The following is an 18284-nucleotide window of genomic DNA, read 5'->3' as shown; positions in this document are numbered from 1 at the left end:
ACTGAAGCACTAAAATAACTGGAGAGCTTCATGGGCAGGGCGGTGGACTTCTCCATAGCTGAATGTGGGCTTCTTTATAGACCAGTAAGGAGTGAGCTCAGCATTTTCACTGGCAGATCCCCTCTCGTCAAATGTATCTATATTTTTTTCTCTTGGAATAGTCAGTTTCCCTAGAGAGAATCCTCCAGGCTCCTGCTTTGAGACTGGGGAGGCCGGGTAATAATTCTACATACCAGGGATCTGGGGGCGAAGGCATCTCATAGTTTAATATACAGACTTGTCCTTAGATTCCTTCAGTCTGTGAACTCAGTAATCGCCCTTCAGTTTAACAGCTTCTAAAATGTTGTTAACTGTTATTGTCACTTCCTGTTCTCTTTGTCCTATGGATCTATATATTTTTTTCATTCCTTCACTGTCATTTTAGTTGAGCTTAAAGAGGAAGAGCAGTAAATGTACGTTTAATTTCCCATATTTCCAGGCAAGCTAGTTAACTTCTCTGTGTTTCAGTTTACTCATTTGAGAAAAGGGAGGGGAAAGCAGTCCCTACCTCACAGGATTGGTCTTAAGATAAAGTCAGAAAATCTATTTATGGTCTTAGTTCTATGCTTGGCACACAGTATGCGTCCAGAAATATCAGCGCTAATCTTATAAATTATAAAGTAGTAATCAATTATAGAAATATCTGATGAAGTGTTGTCTGAAATGAGTTGAACACATCAATCAGTGATAGAGGTACAAAAATATCTCTCTTTGAAGTAAAATGTTAATATTCATTTTAGGGAAATAGGGAAAAAATAATGTCCTTAGCTTGATATCAAGATTTATTATTTAAAGATGACATTAGTCAAAACACGTGCTTTTTATGAGATCTGAAATAAGTTCCAGGCAAAATCAGTAGAAATCTTACTGCCAGTGAAACTGTTATTCATTTAAGCTTTTGAGCTCATAACTGTTTCAATCAATTACATTATTTTTCTGCTCACTGTGTTTGAATTCAGTAAACCTGAAATACAGTTAAGTATAGTTAATTGCCTTGGTAGCACTGCTTCCTTCATCAACAAACATTTATTAAGCATTTACTGTTTTATCTGTGGTCCCTGAGCTTTCTGCCTCTATCAAAAAAGATCAATAAGCAAACAGGCAATATCTACGAGGTATAAGAGATTTCACTGGGTCTCATCTGCAACAGAGATGACAGGATAGACCAGGTGAACGATCCACTCAGGTCTAAACTGCGGCTATATCATTTTATACACATCGCTGTTTATTAAGCCTTGACTCAAATTTGTAATCCATTTCCAGAAGTGCTTTTTTGTACATGTGAGCCACAACACACCTATTAAACACATGCACAGTTTGTGGAGCACTACATTATATTCATTACCCAGTGTCAGTCATCTCCATCCTGATGGAAAGAGAGATATAACTAAGATCCCAAATGTTTAAGTCCTTGACCTGCCCAAGAGGAATTTTACCTTAGTGGTGTTCCTTCAAGTGTCCAACTTTGGACAGCTGTGTTCATTGTGAATCATTTAATAACCAAAGGCAAGCAGAATAGTGATTGAAGATACAGAGAGTTCAAAACACAATACACGCACATGCACGCACACGTGTAAGTCTGTTCAAGGAGGAATCAAGAAAGTTCATTTTAGACTTCTTAGAAAAAGCTTAACATTTACGAAGAATCAAGCTGTGACTTCCTCACTGTCTCATTTCTGCTTTGAGGAAGTCAAGGTAATTCTCAGTTAAGCTTAAGGTTCCAGCTAAGAACTGTACTGCACGCTTGCCTGCCCTCAGTTGCAGGCAAGTATCGGATACTTGGTGATCTCAGAATTATGTTAACTTAGATTCAGAAGATAACACAAGTTGGACCTCTAGATTCTAGCTGCTAAACAAAAGGCAAAATATTAAATAAAGGATACTAGACAGAAAACTTCTTGAGGGCAAGAAGTTACCCTTGTATGGCCCAATTCAACTACCTCAATCTCTTGCACATAATTGTGTGACAGAATAAATCAATAAATGAACTCTTGGAAATTTTAAGCATTGTTCATTAGAGCAAATTTATAAATAAATCATTCTTCTATGTGAATGAATTGCTTCCATACAGTTCTTTGCCCATATACTTACTGTCTTCTACTGACGTCCCATGTGCTAATTTCATCTCCCCTGGTTTCTGAGGCCAGAGAGCAGGTCTCCAGTTTCACACCTATCACAGGGTCTAGCACAACCCTGGGCACAGAATAAGTGCTTGACTCATGCAGATTGATTTTATGACTAACAGACATGGTGATAGCAAACGTCCTCTGTCCTACAGCAGGCCTGGCCAAGTGGGACCCAGCAGATCCTGCTTCCCCCGGCGTGGCAGCAGCTGACTGGGGTGGCCACGCACACGTCGGTGCAGCATGCGACTGTGATTCCCGAGACCATGGCCGGCACCCAGCAGTTGGCCGACTGGAGGTAAGCAAGGCAGCAGGCATGTCTGGGATGGGAGGCACGTCTACCACTGACCCAGAGAGCTGCCGGGCTGGCAGAATCCCCTACTTTTTAAATTAAAAAGATTATTAGGTGGAATAAGACTACAGTGTAATGAGAGGTTATTTTTAAATAAATGTGTACCAGGACACTAGAAAATCAGCTTCATTACATTATGGTCAGTTGTCATTTTCAACCCAAAATTCAGTTGCATTATTTGATCACCAGTGTAATTCACCAGACTTGGCATGGGATGATTTTTTGGTTGTTTCTCAGAATTAAATTCCACTCCCAGAAAACAAAGATTTGTCACCAGTGAAAGGATGCAGAAGAGAGTCCCTGGGGCTCCTGTGCAATTCCAGAAAGTGTTCTCGAGGTGTTCTGAGACACGAGCACACTGGAGTCATAGCAGACCTCCCAGGGGAAGGCTTGACAGAAAGGGCTTTATTGGGGATGATAAACTCTGGTGTGTTTGCTGAGTGTGTCTCTTCAGTTGATAGTCATATCTTCGAGATCCAAGTGCACTTTCCGCAGACCCCAGAGGCAACCAGCTGACAGCCACCAGCACGCCACACCCCCTGCATCTGTTTCCAGAGCCCCCCACCCCATCCCACTCGCCAGCTTCATCACTGACACATTGCTCCGTTGTTTTTATGGCCGCTTTCCACTTTTCCTTGTACCTGCCACCCACCCCATCCCAACACCACCACCATGCCCCCCTGCACCAGGCAGAGCCAAATGGCAGCCCCCAAGTTGTCCCCAACTTCCCGTGGCCCTCTGCACTGTCTCGCTTTCAGCCCAAACATCAGGGCAGGTCACAGCCCTCACCCTCTTGACAGTCTCCATACCAACCATGGAGCCTCCTGACAGCTCCTTTTCTGACCTGAAAGGCTACTGTGAATGAAGAGCTCTGGATGAAAGGTAGAGAGGTAGAGAGGCCCCCAGTCCAGCCTCAACTGCAGCTTCCTCTGTTCTGCCAGTTAATTTTCTAATTACTAATATACTAATTCTAATTTAATTTAGTAAGAAGAAGAGAGGAACATGGACTGTTTGTCACAGCCCCATTCACTTCCCACTGACAGCACTCCCCCTACACCTACCCCCACTCATTTTGGAAGCCCTTTCATACCGGGTAAAACTGGGGTCATGTCTGGCCCTGCATGACCTGGGAAAAGTTACTTAACCTGTATGAGCCTTGGTTCTTCTTCAGTAAAGCTGGGATATTCATGTCTATTCATAGGATTGTTGGGAGGGTTAAATTTAAGATAAAGAAACAAAGCACTTGACTGAAGTTAACGTACCATACCGTACCAGCGCCTGGTACGTGACAGGCAGTAAATAGATCTGTTATCTGCCCTTCCCCCATTCACACTGGTTCGTGCTCAGCAAGACCACCTTCCCTCTTCAGCTCATTAGGGACAGCAACCAAGTGGAAAGCTGTTTGACCAGCTGTTTTTTTTTCCTCACCCCTTCTTCTCCTAAAAGACCACACATAACGCTGTACTCCTTCTTTCCTTTGTCTTTCAGCATTTCTAGGTCACTGAATTTCAGCAATACTCACATACTCACTCATTCATGCATATTTTCTTACCCCTCATGCCTCGTTCCTCCTCATCTCTTATCTGAAGACACCTAAAGCCAACAGTTTCTTTTCAGTCTCTTCTCCATTTCATGTGTGGTCCAAAGAACATCCGTAATCATGGCTAATAAACAAAAGAGAAGTACCAGTGCTAGACCTGTATCAAAGGAAAAAGAGTGCCATGTCTGTAGATGAAATAGCAACAAAGTAAAGAAGCTACAACATCAGTTTCTAAAGTTCATGTAAATATCCAGAAGACTATCAAAATCTCTACAAAAGTGTCTCCCTACTTCTTTTTTTCCTATTCATCTTTCCCCCTAAGTTTCAAAGATAAATTTCATAATTTAAAAATTCAGATGAATTCTATACCTTTTCATTTTATTATGTATTAAATGGGTTTTTATGGGCAGTTCTCTTAATTCATCACTACTCTTAATATTTCTGTGGGAAAGTAAGCCTTTGAGCGCCACACAACCCAGATCCCATATAACCCATTTTCAGGATAATGGCTGGCAGTATTTCTTATCAACATGTGTCCGACGTTAGTAATTTTCACTTAGTACCAAACTCTATACATGTCTAGTCAGCCTTCAGTTAATCTGATTGTTCATTCAGGAAGCGTATAACTCATTAATCAGCTGCTACACGCCTAAGCATTGTGCTAGACGCTGAGAAAAGTCTAAAGTGTTAACACTCCCTAATGCCAGAAACATACGGCTCCCAGTCTTCGAAGTTTGTTTTTCACATAAACTACAATATCCTCCCTTATAAAATGGTATTACTAAGGTATCCTGCCTCCCTCACAGAGTGGAATCACCCACTGAAGGCACTTGGTAAATTCTAAAATAAAATACACAGCACAGTCACCTGTTCAGGGACTTGAAAAGCTGGAGGGAATATTTATTTTCTCTCCCCAGAACTTAAGCTGAGTCTGCCCACTTGGCATTCTCCCCGCTTGAAATGCCCTCATTCTCACTCACCAAGCTGTGTCCCTGCCACTTAAATGTTACTGCACCAGGGAAACTTACCTGTTGAAGTCATCTGGGGTGGCTCCTCCCTTCAACAGCTCTCCGGGTAGTGAGAGACCCACCTTTTGGTTTTAGTTTGCCTTTTAATTGGGGAGGGAACTTTATCTTAAAAACGAGCTCTGTTTCTATAAAACCAGTAAAGAGCCTGTTTTCCCATCTTTTAGGAACACGCATGCTCACGGCAGCCATTACAATCCCATCATGCAGCAGCCGGCGCTACTGACTGGTCATGTGACCCTTCCAGCAGCTCAACCCTTAAATGTGGGCGTGGCCCATGTGATGCGGCAGCAACCTACCAGCACCACTTCCTCCCGGAAGAGTAAGCAGCACCAGTCCTCCGCGAGGTAGGTGGTGAAAGAGTCTATCCCTGGAGGAAGGAGACCTCAAGGAGCTTGGAAGTTAAAGATCTGGATCCCTGGAGTGGGACAGAAAGTGGCCGGTAGAATTTGCTAGACCATGTGGGGAGCACTAGGGTTTGAAGGAGGCACTCATTCTGAGGTCTGAGTGCTGACCCTGCCAGCACCCAAAGGCTGGGGGCCTGGGACCACAGTGTTCAGTGTCTGGGCCTTGAGCGGTTCTCCACTTCTCTAGAAAACACTCAGGCTGATCTCTGAAGTTGCATTTTCAAAACCATAATAACTTTATTTAAAAGTAGTAGAGGGAATTCCCTGGCAGTCCAGCGGTTAGGACTTGGTGCTTTCACTGCCATGGCCGCCCTGTCAATCCCTGGTCCTGGAACTAAGACCCGGCTTGCGGTGCAGCCAAAAAAAAAAAAAAAAAAAAAATGGTAGTGCAGAAATGTGCTTTTTTTGAAATCTAAGGTCAGAAATTTAACTCATTTAGCTACTTGTTTAAATATAAGCAGTAACTTTGGTTAATCCTAGACACTAACCAGCAGAACAATAATCTTTCCCATTTCCTTTAAATCCAGTTTCATCTCCATGAACTCTTAAAAATCAAAATTGACAAAGGCCATGTGCTGTTTAATTCCATTGATAAGGTATCTTGGAAAAGGTTAAACTATAGGGACAGAGATTAGATCAGGAGCTGCCAGGGACTAGGGTTGGAGAGGAGAGGATTGACAAGCAAAGAGCATAAGGGAATTTTTCAAGGTGATGACAGAGTTCTATATCTGGATCGTGATGGGGGTTACCTGACTGTACATTTGTCAGAACTCATCAGACATTTCAAAACGGTGTCTTCCACTGGATGTAAATACCTCAAGAGACCTGACTTTTAAAAAATAGAGATTTCCAAACAAACGAACAAACAAAAAAATCAAGATCAAGATTGTGTGGATGCAGAATTTTTCCTACATCTCTCTCCAGTGGCACTGGCTGGGAGGTACCTAATTGCTTATTTGGAATAGGCTCATGAAGAGAAGTCTGGTATAGGAAATGTCTAGTGAATTTTGGTTTTCTACTTCCTTCTATAGGAAGGTGCCATAAATTAGGCCTGCCTCTTTTTTTTTTTCTTTTTCACTTGAAAACTAATCCAAGAGCTGACTTCCTTAAGTTGTCATCCTTCCTGAACAAGATTCTTATTTGGATGTTTCTGACAACTTAGGGAAATTCATGTCAGAGCAGTGGCAGGCTTCCAGAAGGCTTTTGCGTGGCAGCCCTGTGAGAGCGCACCTGTGTCTTTGTTAGATTGTGTGGCAACAGAAGCCACTGTCTCGATCCTCACATGCTGTCATGCTCACCCTGGTAGGTGGTCGCCAGAACCCTGGTCTGGCCGGGAGGTGGGGTTTAGCCTCCTTGTAGCTCGCCTTGGCCAGGTAGGGGCAGGAAGAACCCTTGGCCTCTGACCTGCTGGCAAGTCCCTCTTTCTTGCCTCCTCACCACCCAGCTGCCTTTAGGAAGGCTCATTGCCAGTGCATTTCAAGATCAGTATCACTATAGTGAAAATTAGGTGTTTTCCTATTTTTAAGACCAGTGCCTTAGGCATAACAGTTGGGAAGACCAGAAGGCTTTCCCCTGTCAGGTGGTGCCATCAGGCATACTTTTCTTTAACAACACCAAGTGGACCATATTTTAACTGCTCGAGTAGTGAAAACATAATCTCAAAATTGTAACATATTAGTAATAACAAATACATAGTTCTGTGGTAAGTACAAAGAATGGAACAATCTTATCAGTAACACTTCTTATTACGAGCCCCCCAAAAGGAGCAAGCAACATATCTGATATCAACTAAACAGAAAATTAAATAGATCTGCCTTTATGGAATTATTTTCATCTTTTTTGCCATCCCTTTAGCTAGAAGATGCTAGAATCTCTAAGGGCATATCACAGTCTTTTAAGTTTCATTATAGGCTGGCTTTGGTCTCACTGTACAGATATGACCAAGGTCAACAGGGATTGATGGGGAGGGGAAAAGGCAAGGTATTTTTTTTCTCCAAAGTTACCAGAAACTACATTGGCTGATTTGATAAGTAATTTTGAGTTGATCAAAATCAAGATTAAAAGGTCCCTCTTGGGCTTCCCTGGTGGCCCAGTGGTTGAGAGTCTGCCTGCCGATGCAGGGGACACGGGTTCGTTCCCCGGTCCGGGAAGATCCCACATGCCGCGGAGCGGCTGGGCCCGTGAGCCATGGCCGCTGAGCCTGCGCGTCCGGAGCCTGTGCTCCGCAACGGGAGAGGCCACAACAGTGAGAGGCCCGCGTACTGCAAAAAAAAGGTCCCTCTTTAAGCATACATTTTCCTCTTGCATTTTTCCTGATTTTTCATTGCAATTGAAACAGACTGGTAAGCTTCCTGTGACGCCCATGTGTCAACATCCAAAAAAATCGTTTTTTGAAAAATTATAGCCACACAGATACTTTTATGGTCATGTCCATAAAAGGAGGAAGAAGGGAAAGCTGAACTTTAACATTAGATCCTTTAGATCCAGGAACTCTTAGGAAGTGTTTTAGTTTAATCAGTGGTAAACCAGCCATTAGCAAGGAAACTAAAGCTTTCTGTGCGGATACCTTTTCTTCCACCTCGTTTTAAAACAAGAGCTAAATACATTGGGGAGGGTGACCAGATTGAGCTTAGGAAGTTGGGCCTTGACCCTGAAGACAGGGGGCCGCATTGGGGCAAACACCCCTGAAATCCTGGGCGTTACGTCTGCCCCCTGTGCCCTCTCCTGAGAGCCCTGACTACTCCCTTTGTCCCGCTGGGGGCGGGTGCAGGGAGCCAGGCCGGAGCCCAGAGAAGGCCAGGCTGCTGCCCCCGTCTGTGTCGCAGCTAACTGGAAGAGAGAGCTCCACAGGCAGCTGCTTCTGCAGTCACATTAAGTCTGAGTGCCCTGGCCCTCTACCTGTTTTACTGAGACTTGGCAAAGCTGGTGTTTCTAGACAGTTGAGCTCCTCGGAAGGAGCTGCCGAGTCTGACCCTCTCCGTGAGCGTGTGTGGCTTTGTCGTTCCAGAAACGTCTCCACCTGTGAGGTGTCCTCCTCTCAGGCCGTCAGCTCCCCGCAGCGGTCCAAGCGTGTCAAGGAGAACACGCCTCCGCGCTGCGCCCTGGTGCACAGCAGCCCGGCCTGCAGCTCCTCCGTCACGTGCGGCTGGGGCGACGGGGCCTCCAGCACCACCAGGGAGCGGCAGCGGCAGACGATCGTCATTCCTGACACCCCCAGCCCCACGGTCAGCGTCATCACCATCAGCAGCGACACGGATGAAGAGGAGGAGCAGAAGCATGCCCCTGCCAGGTGAGGCTGTGCCACCTTCAGACTCCAGGAAGGAGCGCAGTTGCGTTTCCGTCTCGCACGGAGACAGTTATGGTGGATCTGGACCACCTTCCATCGTCCAGCATGATGACCCCTCTCTCTCGGCCCCTGAATTTTGGCTTTGCCGTGTCCTGGAGCCCTAAGGTGATTTCAAGGGAATGTCAAACAGATTTTCCATAATTGTTGAAAGCCGAGATAATTTTGAGTCACTTTGGTCTTAAAAAATAGCTACAGGGGCTTCCCTGGTGGCGCAGTGGTTGAGGGTCCGCCTGCCGATGCAGGGGATGCGGGTTTGTGCCCCGGTCCGGGAAGATCCCACCTGCCGTGGAGCGGCTGGGCCCGTGAGCCATGGCCACTGAGCCTGCGCGTCCGGAGCCTGTGCTCCGCAGTGGGAGAGGCCACAACAGTGAGAGGCCCGCGTACCGCAAAAAAAAAAAAAAAGTTATAGGCCCTTTACATTTGAGGGACGTGAGACCATAAAAATCAGGCACACGGTGCCAGTGTATTTCAACCCTCGTATGCTAAAAATCTCTGCCTCGGACTATTGAATTTATTCCTAGTCGGTCAGGCTGTTTCTCTAACACTGCCTTGGCTCTCTCAGAATTTGAGGTAATTGTCCAATTAATCAGAAAGTTTCCTGTGTCTGATTAACCCGGTCTATCGAACTGCCAGCTGGCTCTTCACTCAGAGAGCATTACTGTTTATTCCAAAGTAGTAAGAACTCATTTTAGTCTCTATATGCTTCCCGGGGAGAGGGAAGAAATATTTATTATATTTGCGAGACTGTTCACCCTAGTGCCAGAGCCTCTTTTGTACACTTTCCAGCCAGACTGCAACGGAGCGCGGTGTGAGCTTGGGCTGTCTGATAGTCCCCTGGAACTTGCCCCTCTGAACAGTCGGTCCCCTGGCCTTCAGCACCCCCGGGCCTCGGGACCTTGTAGATCCAAAGTCTCACAGTCCCAACCTGCTGGCTCCTCCCTTTGGGACCCAGGACCTGGGAAGGGAGGCCTGCCCCACGCTGCCAGTCAGCGCACATCCCATGACCTGATGTGAAGCTTAACATTCACAGTTAGGCCCAAATTACTAATTCCTGATTGGATACAATGTCCCTGATTATAATCACAAATCCTTTTGATTAGATAATAAATTCCTACACTTAAAATCATTACAAGATATGCAGATAGACTGATTCAAACATTCTCACTACAGCTATTTCTTCCTGCATGGGGCATCCACTTCCCATCTTTATAATGAACTCAGTGTCTTACCTTCTCATGATAGGGCTAGTGTATCTTTCATTCCAGTGTCCTCTTTAGTGGCCCAGCCTAGTCTTCAGTGTGTCTCAGAGAAGCATATCGTGGAGCATTTCTGGTCCTAGCATTGGGCCGGGCGCTAGAGGGGCCACGGGGCCGGGGGGATGGGGCTCAGTGCTTCATTCCCAGGCTGCCTGTTCCAGAACTGGGCTCAGTTTTCTTTTGGAGAACAGTCCCAAGTTGAGTCAATACCCCGTCCTGCCCAGTGCCTCGTGCCTCGCAGGCCCTTCCCAAAGAGAAAGGCTCCTCCCGGCTCCGGCCCGGTCCCCGGCCTGGAGCAGCTTGTGCACACATTTGTAGCATCAGGCACAAGAAGGACCAGCAACCACACACACAGCCCTTTGCCACAACTGGAAAAAGGCGATTTTAAAATCTGACAACTGACTAGATTGGAATATCATTTTGACATTTGAATTGACACAGAATCTCGACCTGTGTGCTCAGGAGAGAATTGAATAGTGGGTCTGAGAAGAAGGAGGATGAGAGAGGCATCTCTCCACCTGTCAGGCCGCTGCCAGGGCCGTGAGCGCAAAGCGAGCCAAAGCACAGGCTGCTTCTGCAGCAGCTCCGGGGCCCAGAAAGAAGAGAACTGGAGTACTGGACAGCATGTGAGGACCTTTGTGACTTCACAACTGAGTCAAGACGTAGGGGAGAGCAGGGAAGGAGCTGACTGGCAGGTGCATGTGTAAGCGACAACCACAGACAGCGACAGTGGGCTGCTGAGTACCAGAGCTTCATACAGTGGAAAGTGCAAGGGACGGCCTGCCTGCCCAGGGGAACGAAACACACCTGAGAGGTTCCGCCAAATGGGGGAAGCTGCAGGCTGAGGCCAGCGCGTAATTGAGACGGGAGGCGCATAGAATGGGATGATAGTGTTTTCTGGATAGTGTTTGATAGTGTTTACTGTTGCCTTAAAGGAATGTTTTAGGACCCAGGAAGACAGGAAAGTGTGTTTGAGTCTGAGGAGGATCAAACAGAAACCAGTAGCTATTTTATTCATAGCGAAACCACCGTGTAATGTGACCACGTTAATGTGACTGCATTTTGTAATGAGGGAAAAAACGGGGAAATACGATTACTCGTTCTTAGCTATCAGAATTATGGCAAAATTTAACACAGTAAATATCTATCGGCCCCGCTGGTAAGATATTACGCTCAGAACCACAGGTGCTGCATAAATGATGTAGACAGCCTCTGTCCTCAGGAGGTTTGCAGGGTAATAAGCCAGGTAAGACGCGTGCAAATCATCATAACACAAAACAGAATATCAGCCCCCTAAAAACTAGCAGAGACCTGTGGGGATTCAAACGGGAAATAGCTTGAGGAAGTAGCAGGGGAGAGGAGGCTTTTCAAGGTCAAAGGTCCTGATGGGTGTGGACAGTGGGTAGAGGAGGTGAGACTTGCAAATTCCAGCGAGATAGGTGGTGGGCGGAGCCTCAGAGGTGGGCAGAAGGGATCAAGAGCACGTGGGGCCACTGATCAGAGAGAAAGCAGGAGGCAAGGAGAGAAGGGACTTAAGATTGGAAAGGGAGATTGAGGGTCTCTCCTTAGGTGGGCGTGGCCAACTTTGCGAGGAGCTGGTGGGAAAGCATCAGTCCTGGGAAAACAAGAACGTGCCCCCAGGTGCAGCCCTCCAGCCGGAAGCTTCTCTCCCTGTCAGTGCTCCAGTGTGAACCGTGGAGACTTCCCTCCTAGACCCTGACCGTTCTCGTTCCCAAACCTGATTTCTCCCAGCCAGTGAGCATCTTGATTCTGATCTTCTGTGTTCCTGACCTCATTTCCTATTTGCGGCCCACCCCCAGTGCTAGCCCTGTAACTCTGCCTGAAATGCCGATCACTCCCCCTCACGTGACTCAGCCTCTACACAGCAGCCAGAGGGTGGGGTGGGGGTTGATGATGCGAACAGGGTTGGTGAGCGCAGACCACAGGGCAGCGTCTTTTAGAGCCAACGTGAGGCAAATAATGGTCAATCCACATTTTTTAGGACTGAGCTTGTCACTAAATCTCCAGGACCAGCTGATAATTGCCTAGAATTTTCAGAAGAATGCCAAAGCAAAATTATCATTCCTGACCCCTCTCACTGTTGTGGCCTCTCCCGTTGCGGAGCACAGGCTCCAGACGTGCAGGCTCAGCGGCCATGGCTCATGGGCCCAGCAGCTCCGCGGCATGTGGGATCTTCCCGGACCGGGGCACGAACCCGTGTCCCCTGCATCAGCAGGCGGACTCTCAACCAGTGCCACCAGGGAAGCCCTGGCAGGCGGATTCTTAACCACTGCGCCACCAGGGAAGCTCAATTTTTAAGCTGACTCGTTTAACAGCTTCTCACTTGTTCTCTAATCTGCATAGTACATCAGGTAGAGCACAGAGATTTCTAACAATAGAAGAGATTAAAAACAGAGCTATCAAATTAATTCACCTTTTCCAAACCTGTCACATGTAAATCCAAAGAGGCAGGTAAATCAGCATTAGACTGTGTTGTACCTATCTGCTCCCTGGGCATGGGGACTGCCAGATCAGAAAAAAGGGATGGGACCCATGAAGAGTTCGGAGAGGTTTTCTTCCACACTCCTTAGTGTAGATGACAAGATACCGACATGCAGAATTCCTCAACATTTCCGTCGGGAGATGGCCCCCAATTCTGAGGGGTCATCTAGACCAAGCTGTCAGTTGTTAGATTTTTGCCAGAAAGCCTTCCTTCAGTGACAAGAAGCTCACTGAGTCATTAAGCGGCCCATTGTATGTTCAGATAATTCTAGTTGTCACGAGAATTCGTACTCGTATTGAGCTGAAGCTTCTCCACAATTTCTAAAATTGAGTGAACAATTCCAAATATGTCCAACTTGAATTTTATTGCAGCTTGGCCAAACTCAGTGGTGTGTGGGTGTGGGTGTATGTGTGTGTTTAATTTGCTCATTTTCTAAACTATTCAGAACCTAAGGAGGATATATAGTCAGCAGGAATTGTCTGGGTCTGGGTCTATATATAAGGTACACTTACTAAAAGGATTTATTTTCTCTCCAAATTAGGAGTAAAGCGAATCCTATTTTAAGTGTCTTTAATAATAAACCTTCAAGGGACCATCACAATGGCTCCTTTAAGGCCACTCTCCCTAACGGATGTCATAGCAGGTTAGAGCTGGAGGGACATCCAGGGTCACCCCAATATCCAGGCCACTGCCCAAGGTCACACCAATAAATGAACAGCAGCGCCAGGACTAGAGCACGAGCTCCCAGGACACATTTGGGAGCAGCCAGCCTCTGTTCTTCACGTGGGGTCCGCCACCCACAGACCATGCATCTGCAGCAGAACATTTCTGCGTTTTGTGAAATGACCAGATGAGTCACTGTGTGTGTGTGTCATTTAATCAGGCAGAACTGGCTGTGACCGAAGCTGAGAGTGAAGGTCAGGACACTTGGAGCTGCATGCTCATGGCCTCCGGCGCTGACCCTGGTCCTGGGAGCGTTTTGTGATGGTGCCAGGGGTGGAGGTGGAGGGCTGGGCTGTTCCTTTAACAGCGTCTTACTACACAACAGACTGCTTGCAGGCCAGCCCCGCCCCCCCCCCACAGAAAGCAGTTGCAGGTTTCACCTGTCTATGCTTTTTAAAATTTTTTTAACATCTTTATTGGAGTATAATTGCTTTACAATGGTGTGTTAGTTTCTGCTTTATAACAAAGTGAATCAGTTATACATATACATATATCCCCATATCCCCTCCCTCTTGCGTCGCCCTCCCTCCCACCGTCCCTGTCCCACCCCTCTAGGTGGTCACAAAGCACCAAGCTGATCTCCCTGTGCTATGCAGCTGCTTCCCACTAGCTATCTATTTTACATTTGGTAGTGTATATATGTCCATGCCACTCTCTCACTTCGTCCCAGCTTACCCTTCCCCCTCCCCGTGTCCTCAAGCCCATGCTGTAGTAGGTCTGTGTCTTTATTCCCGTCTTACCCCTAGGTTCTTCATGACTTTTTTTTTTCTTAGATTCCATATATATGTGTTAGCATACGGTATTTGTTTTTCTCTTTCTGACTTACTTCACTCTGTATGACAGACTCTAGGTCCGTCCACCTCACTGCATTCATTGCAGCTCTATTTACAATAGCCAGGACATGTCTGTGCTTTTTAAGGCGGCTCTCCTTCCTCCCAGGGTTCCTCCCACTTCCACAGCTTTCCACAATTCCTGCTGCCCTTGGGTCCCTTGTCCCTACTTTCCAGGCATGGGGACCTTTCCCTGGCGCCCCACTTTCTAGTTCTTCTGCCAGATCTCAGTCGTCCCCTCCCCGCTGATCCCATTTGCTTCCTTTTTTTTAAAATTAATTAATTAATTTATTTATTTATGGTTGCATTCCGTCTTCGTTGCTGCACACGGGCTTTCTCTAGTTGCGGCGAGCAGGGGCTACTCTTCGTTGTGGTGCACGGGCTCCTCATTGCGGTGGCTTCTCTTGTTGCAGAGCACGGGCTCTAGGCACGCGGGCTTCGGTAGTTGTGGCAGGTGGGCTCAGTAGTTGTGGCGCACGGGCCCTAGATCCACGGGCTTCAGTAGTTGCAGCAAGCAGTCTCAGTAGTTGCGGCTCGCGGGCTCTAGAGCGCAGGCTCAGTTGTTGTGGCACACGGGCTTAGCTGCTCTGCGGCATGTGGGATCTTCCCGGACCAGGGCTCGAACCCACATCCCCTGCATTGGCAGGCGGATTCTCAATCAGTGCGCCACCAGGGAAGCCTGCTTTCTTGTTTCTGAATAAGCATATGGACTTTTAAAAACTTGAGATAGAATTTGCGTGCCATACAGTTCACCCATTTAAAGTGTACAATTAAATGGTTTTGGGCCTATCACCTTAATTTTTTAAGTTGTGATACTACATATATAATAAAATTTGCCATTTTAACCATTTTTAAGTGTACAATTCAGTGACATTAAATACATTCACAGTGTGTGCAGCCATCACCCCTATTGCCAAAACTTTTCATTCACCTCAAACAGGAACTCTGTACCCATCAAGCAGTAACTCCCCAAACTCCTCTTCCCTCAGCCCCTGGTAACCTCTAATCTATGTCTGTCTCTATGAATTTGCCTATTCTAGGAACCTCATATAAGTGGAATCACACAGTATCTGTCCTTTTGTGTGTGGCTTATTCCACTAGTGTAATGTTTTCAAGGCTCATCCATATTGTAGCATGTATGAGAACTTTATTCGTTTTTATAGCTGAATAATATTCCATTGTGTGGATATATCACATTTTGTTTATCCATTGATCAGTTGCTGGGCACTGAGGTTATTTCCACCTTTTGGCTGTTGTGAGTAATGCTGCAGTGAACGTGAGCATACAAGTATCTGTTAGTTTCGGCTTTCAGTTCCTTTTCATACTTAACCTAGAGCAGAATTGCTGTGTCATACGGTAACTGGTTACCTCAAACTATGTTTGAGCAACAAGCATATGGGCCTTTTGGATTTAAACTGTTGTAAGTAGGAAGTGTAGCTCTTTATTAATGAAGATATACCCATTTTATCGAAGTGCGCATGAAGAGCTATAACTATATGCAATCCATTCATTACTCACCTTCTTCTGAGTTCTTAATCATCTGCACAGCTCATTTGACAGGTCATCGTGGAAGTCTTTATGACATCCCTTCTCTTTAACTGATCATTTTAAAGCTTTTACTGTTTAACTTGTCATGTTTTTATACAGTCCCCCACTGAGATGTTAATCTCTTCCAAGAGTGGAGACATGTATTATATTTCTTGATACAGAAATTCCTTGTAGCAGCTAGCATCGATCTCTGAGATACCTATTAACTGATGAGTTTTAACTTCTTTCCTATCAATCTCTGGTTTATTGCTAGACTAGAAACTTCTCCAGCAAGTATGTACCTTCATAGAATTCATTTTGCCTAGAGGTGTTGTTTGCAAACCTCTTTTCACCTGTCTTTAAATGAAGTAACCCTAATAATAATCATGATAGAAGCTAGCTTTTTTTTTTAACTGGAGTATAGTTGCTTTACAATGTTGTGTTAGTTTCTGCCACGCAGCGAAGTGGATCAGCCATATGCATACATACATCCCCTCCCTCTTGGACCTCCCTCCCGCCCCTACCCCGCCCCCATCCCACCCAACTAGGCCATCACAGAGCACCAGGCTGAGCTCCCTGTGCTATACTGCAGGTTCCCACTAGCTATCTGTTTTACACATGGTGGTGTATTTATGTCAAACCTAATCTCCCAATTCATCCCACCCTCCCCTCCCTGCCGTGTCCACACGTCTGTTCCCTACGTCTGCCTTTGTACTCCTGCCCTGCAAATAGGTTCATCTATACCATTTTTCTAGATTCTACATATATGTGTTAATATACGATATTTCTTTTTCTCTTTCTGACTTACTTTACTCTGTATGACAGATTCTAGGTCCATCCACATCTCTGCAAGTGACCTAATTTCATTTCTTTTTATGGCTGAGTAATATTCCATTATATATATGTACCACATCTTCTTTATCCATTCATCTAGAAGCTAGTTTTTTGGTTTTTTTTTTTTTTTTTTTTTTTTGCGGTACGCGGGCCTCTCACTGTTGTGGCCTCTCCCGTTGCGGAGCACAGGCTCTGGACGCGCAGGCTCAGCGGCCATGGCTCACGGGCCCAGCCGCTCTGCGACATGTGGGATCTTCCTGGACTGGGGCACGAACCCGTGTCCCCTGCATCGGCAGGCGGACTCTCAACCACTGCGCCACCAGGGAAGCCCAGAAGCTAGTTTTTATAGTATACTTACTGTGTGTCGTGCGCCATCCAAAGCATTTTGCATGTATTTTCTCACTTCTCAAAACAAGCCTGTGACATTGGTACTATTAATATACATCTTACTGATAAGGAGACTGAATCGCTCAGAGGTTGGAACAGCTACACCACCAGCACATGCTGAAGTTAGACATCTGTCTGCCGGGCATGTGTCCTTATCCACAAACACAGTTAGGGAGGGACCCTTCTACCCTGAACCGGGGAGGACAGAATATGCAGCCCCAGAAGAATTATCTGGGCCAGATGTCAGCAGGGCAGGGTCCAGGGAGCAGGGCGTCAGGCCCCCTGCGGGCTCACTCCCAGCCCCTCAGCCTGTTGTAGGCTAGCAGCCCTGCTGTCCTCCCACTTCCTGGGGCTCGAGTTCCCTCATTTCTCTGCCGCCCTTAGTGGTGGTAGGATTGACCTTGGAATCTGGCCTGTGGCTGGCTGTGTGACCTTGGGCAAGGCACCTGGAGGGGGTGTGGCGGCTGCATTAGGTGCTCTATATAAATACCAGCTTCTTCTCTTAGCCAAGTCTTTGCAAACTGACCGTCTTATTTAGGCAATCGATATTTCTTAAAAATAGACCATCGATATACAAAAATAGATGAAAATCCATTTTTAAAACCTTCCCAATAAGCAACAAATTCCATATTCGTCATCCCACCAGCCTCTCACTAGCCTGGAGGCAGACAGAATTGGTTCCCAAAGGAACCAAACATAAATATCTCCGGAAAAAATGTACTGGCCCAGAGCCACTGATACCTCCTGGTATCAGTGTATTAAGTCTCAGTTATAGGATGAAGACCAGGGATTCAGAGCCACGCCCTCACAGACTCAGCATCTCTGCCCTCACCCAGACGCGGTGCCGGTCCCCCACCCCATCGTCGGCCAGGCAGAGGGGAAGCTGCAGGAGGGCCGGGCCTCTCCTGAGAAGGGGACCCGGAGGTCTTGGGTCGCTGCTGTGTGCGGGATCAGCGTGCTCAGAGCCTCACTCTCTCCCGTCCCTCTCACTGCGTCCTGGTTCCTCTTGGATGTCCTCTTCCCTCCTGCCTAAATTGGCTGGCTCTTCCAGGTCCCGAGCCTCACGAGCTTATGTTGTTCCCTTCCCGGCGGTGTTTTTCTCCTACACCTGGGCCTCAGGTTGCCTGGGTCTGGCTGGGTTCTCTGTTTGCTTTTGTGTCCCCTTCCGGCGGCTCAGAGGGCGCTGCCACACAGCTCTGTGCTGCACGTACCTCCCCGGTAGGTCAGCTGAGCCCGGCTGCACAGGGGACAGCCCAGGCCTGCCCGGAAGTTTCTCTCGCCCCCATGTCCAGAAGCTTCTGTGGGCCCCCCTCCGGCCCTTTCTCCCGTCCTCACATATTCCCCCACCCCCACTGGTCAGACTGGTGACACTTGTGCCTCCCCGTTACGGTT

General features: G+C 46.9%; 1 protein-coding gene across 5 annotated transcripts in view; it reads left to right on the top strand.

Annotated features, from left to right (window-relative positions):
• Positions 1-18284, top strand: part of HIPK2 (homeodomain interacting protein kinase 2) — a 187502-nt gene that overhangs the window by 162093 nt on the left and 7125 nt on the right. For 3 of the 5 annotated variants that reach the window (XM_081244933.1, XM_081244934.1, XM_081244931.1), the window contains 3 exons: positions 2318-2460; positions 5247-5426; positions 8494-8775. In XM_081244933.1, the coding sequence (XP_081101059.1) occupies positions 2318-2460; positions 5247-5426; positions 8494-8775 (605 nt within the window). The remainder of the gene's footprint in view (positions 1-2317; positions 2461-5246; positions 5427-8493; positions 8776-18284) is intronic. The other 2 variants (XM_081244935.1, XM_081244932.1) reach the window with 1 other exon arrangement.

Source organism: Mesoplodon bidens (assembly GCF_964165515.1).
Source record: "Mesoplodon bidens genome assembly, chromosome: 9".
NCBI classification, from domain to species: domain Eukaryota; kingdom Metazoa; phylum Chordata; class Mammalia; order Artiodactyla; family Ziphiidae; genus Mesoplodon; species Mesoplodon bidens.
This window is presented reverse-complemented; position numbering and strand designations above follow the sequence as displayed.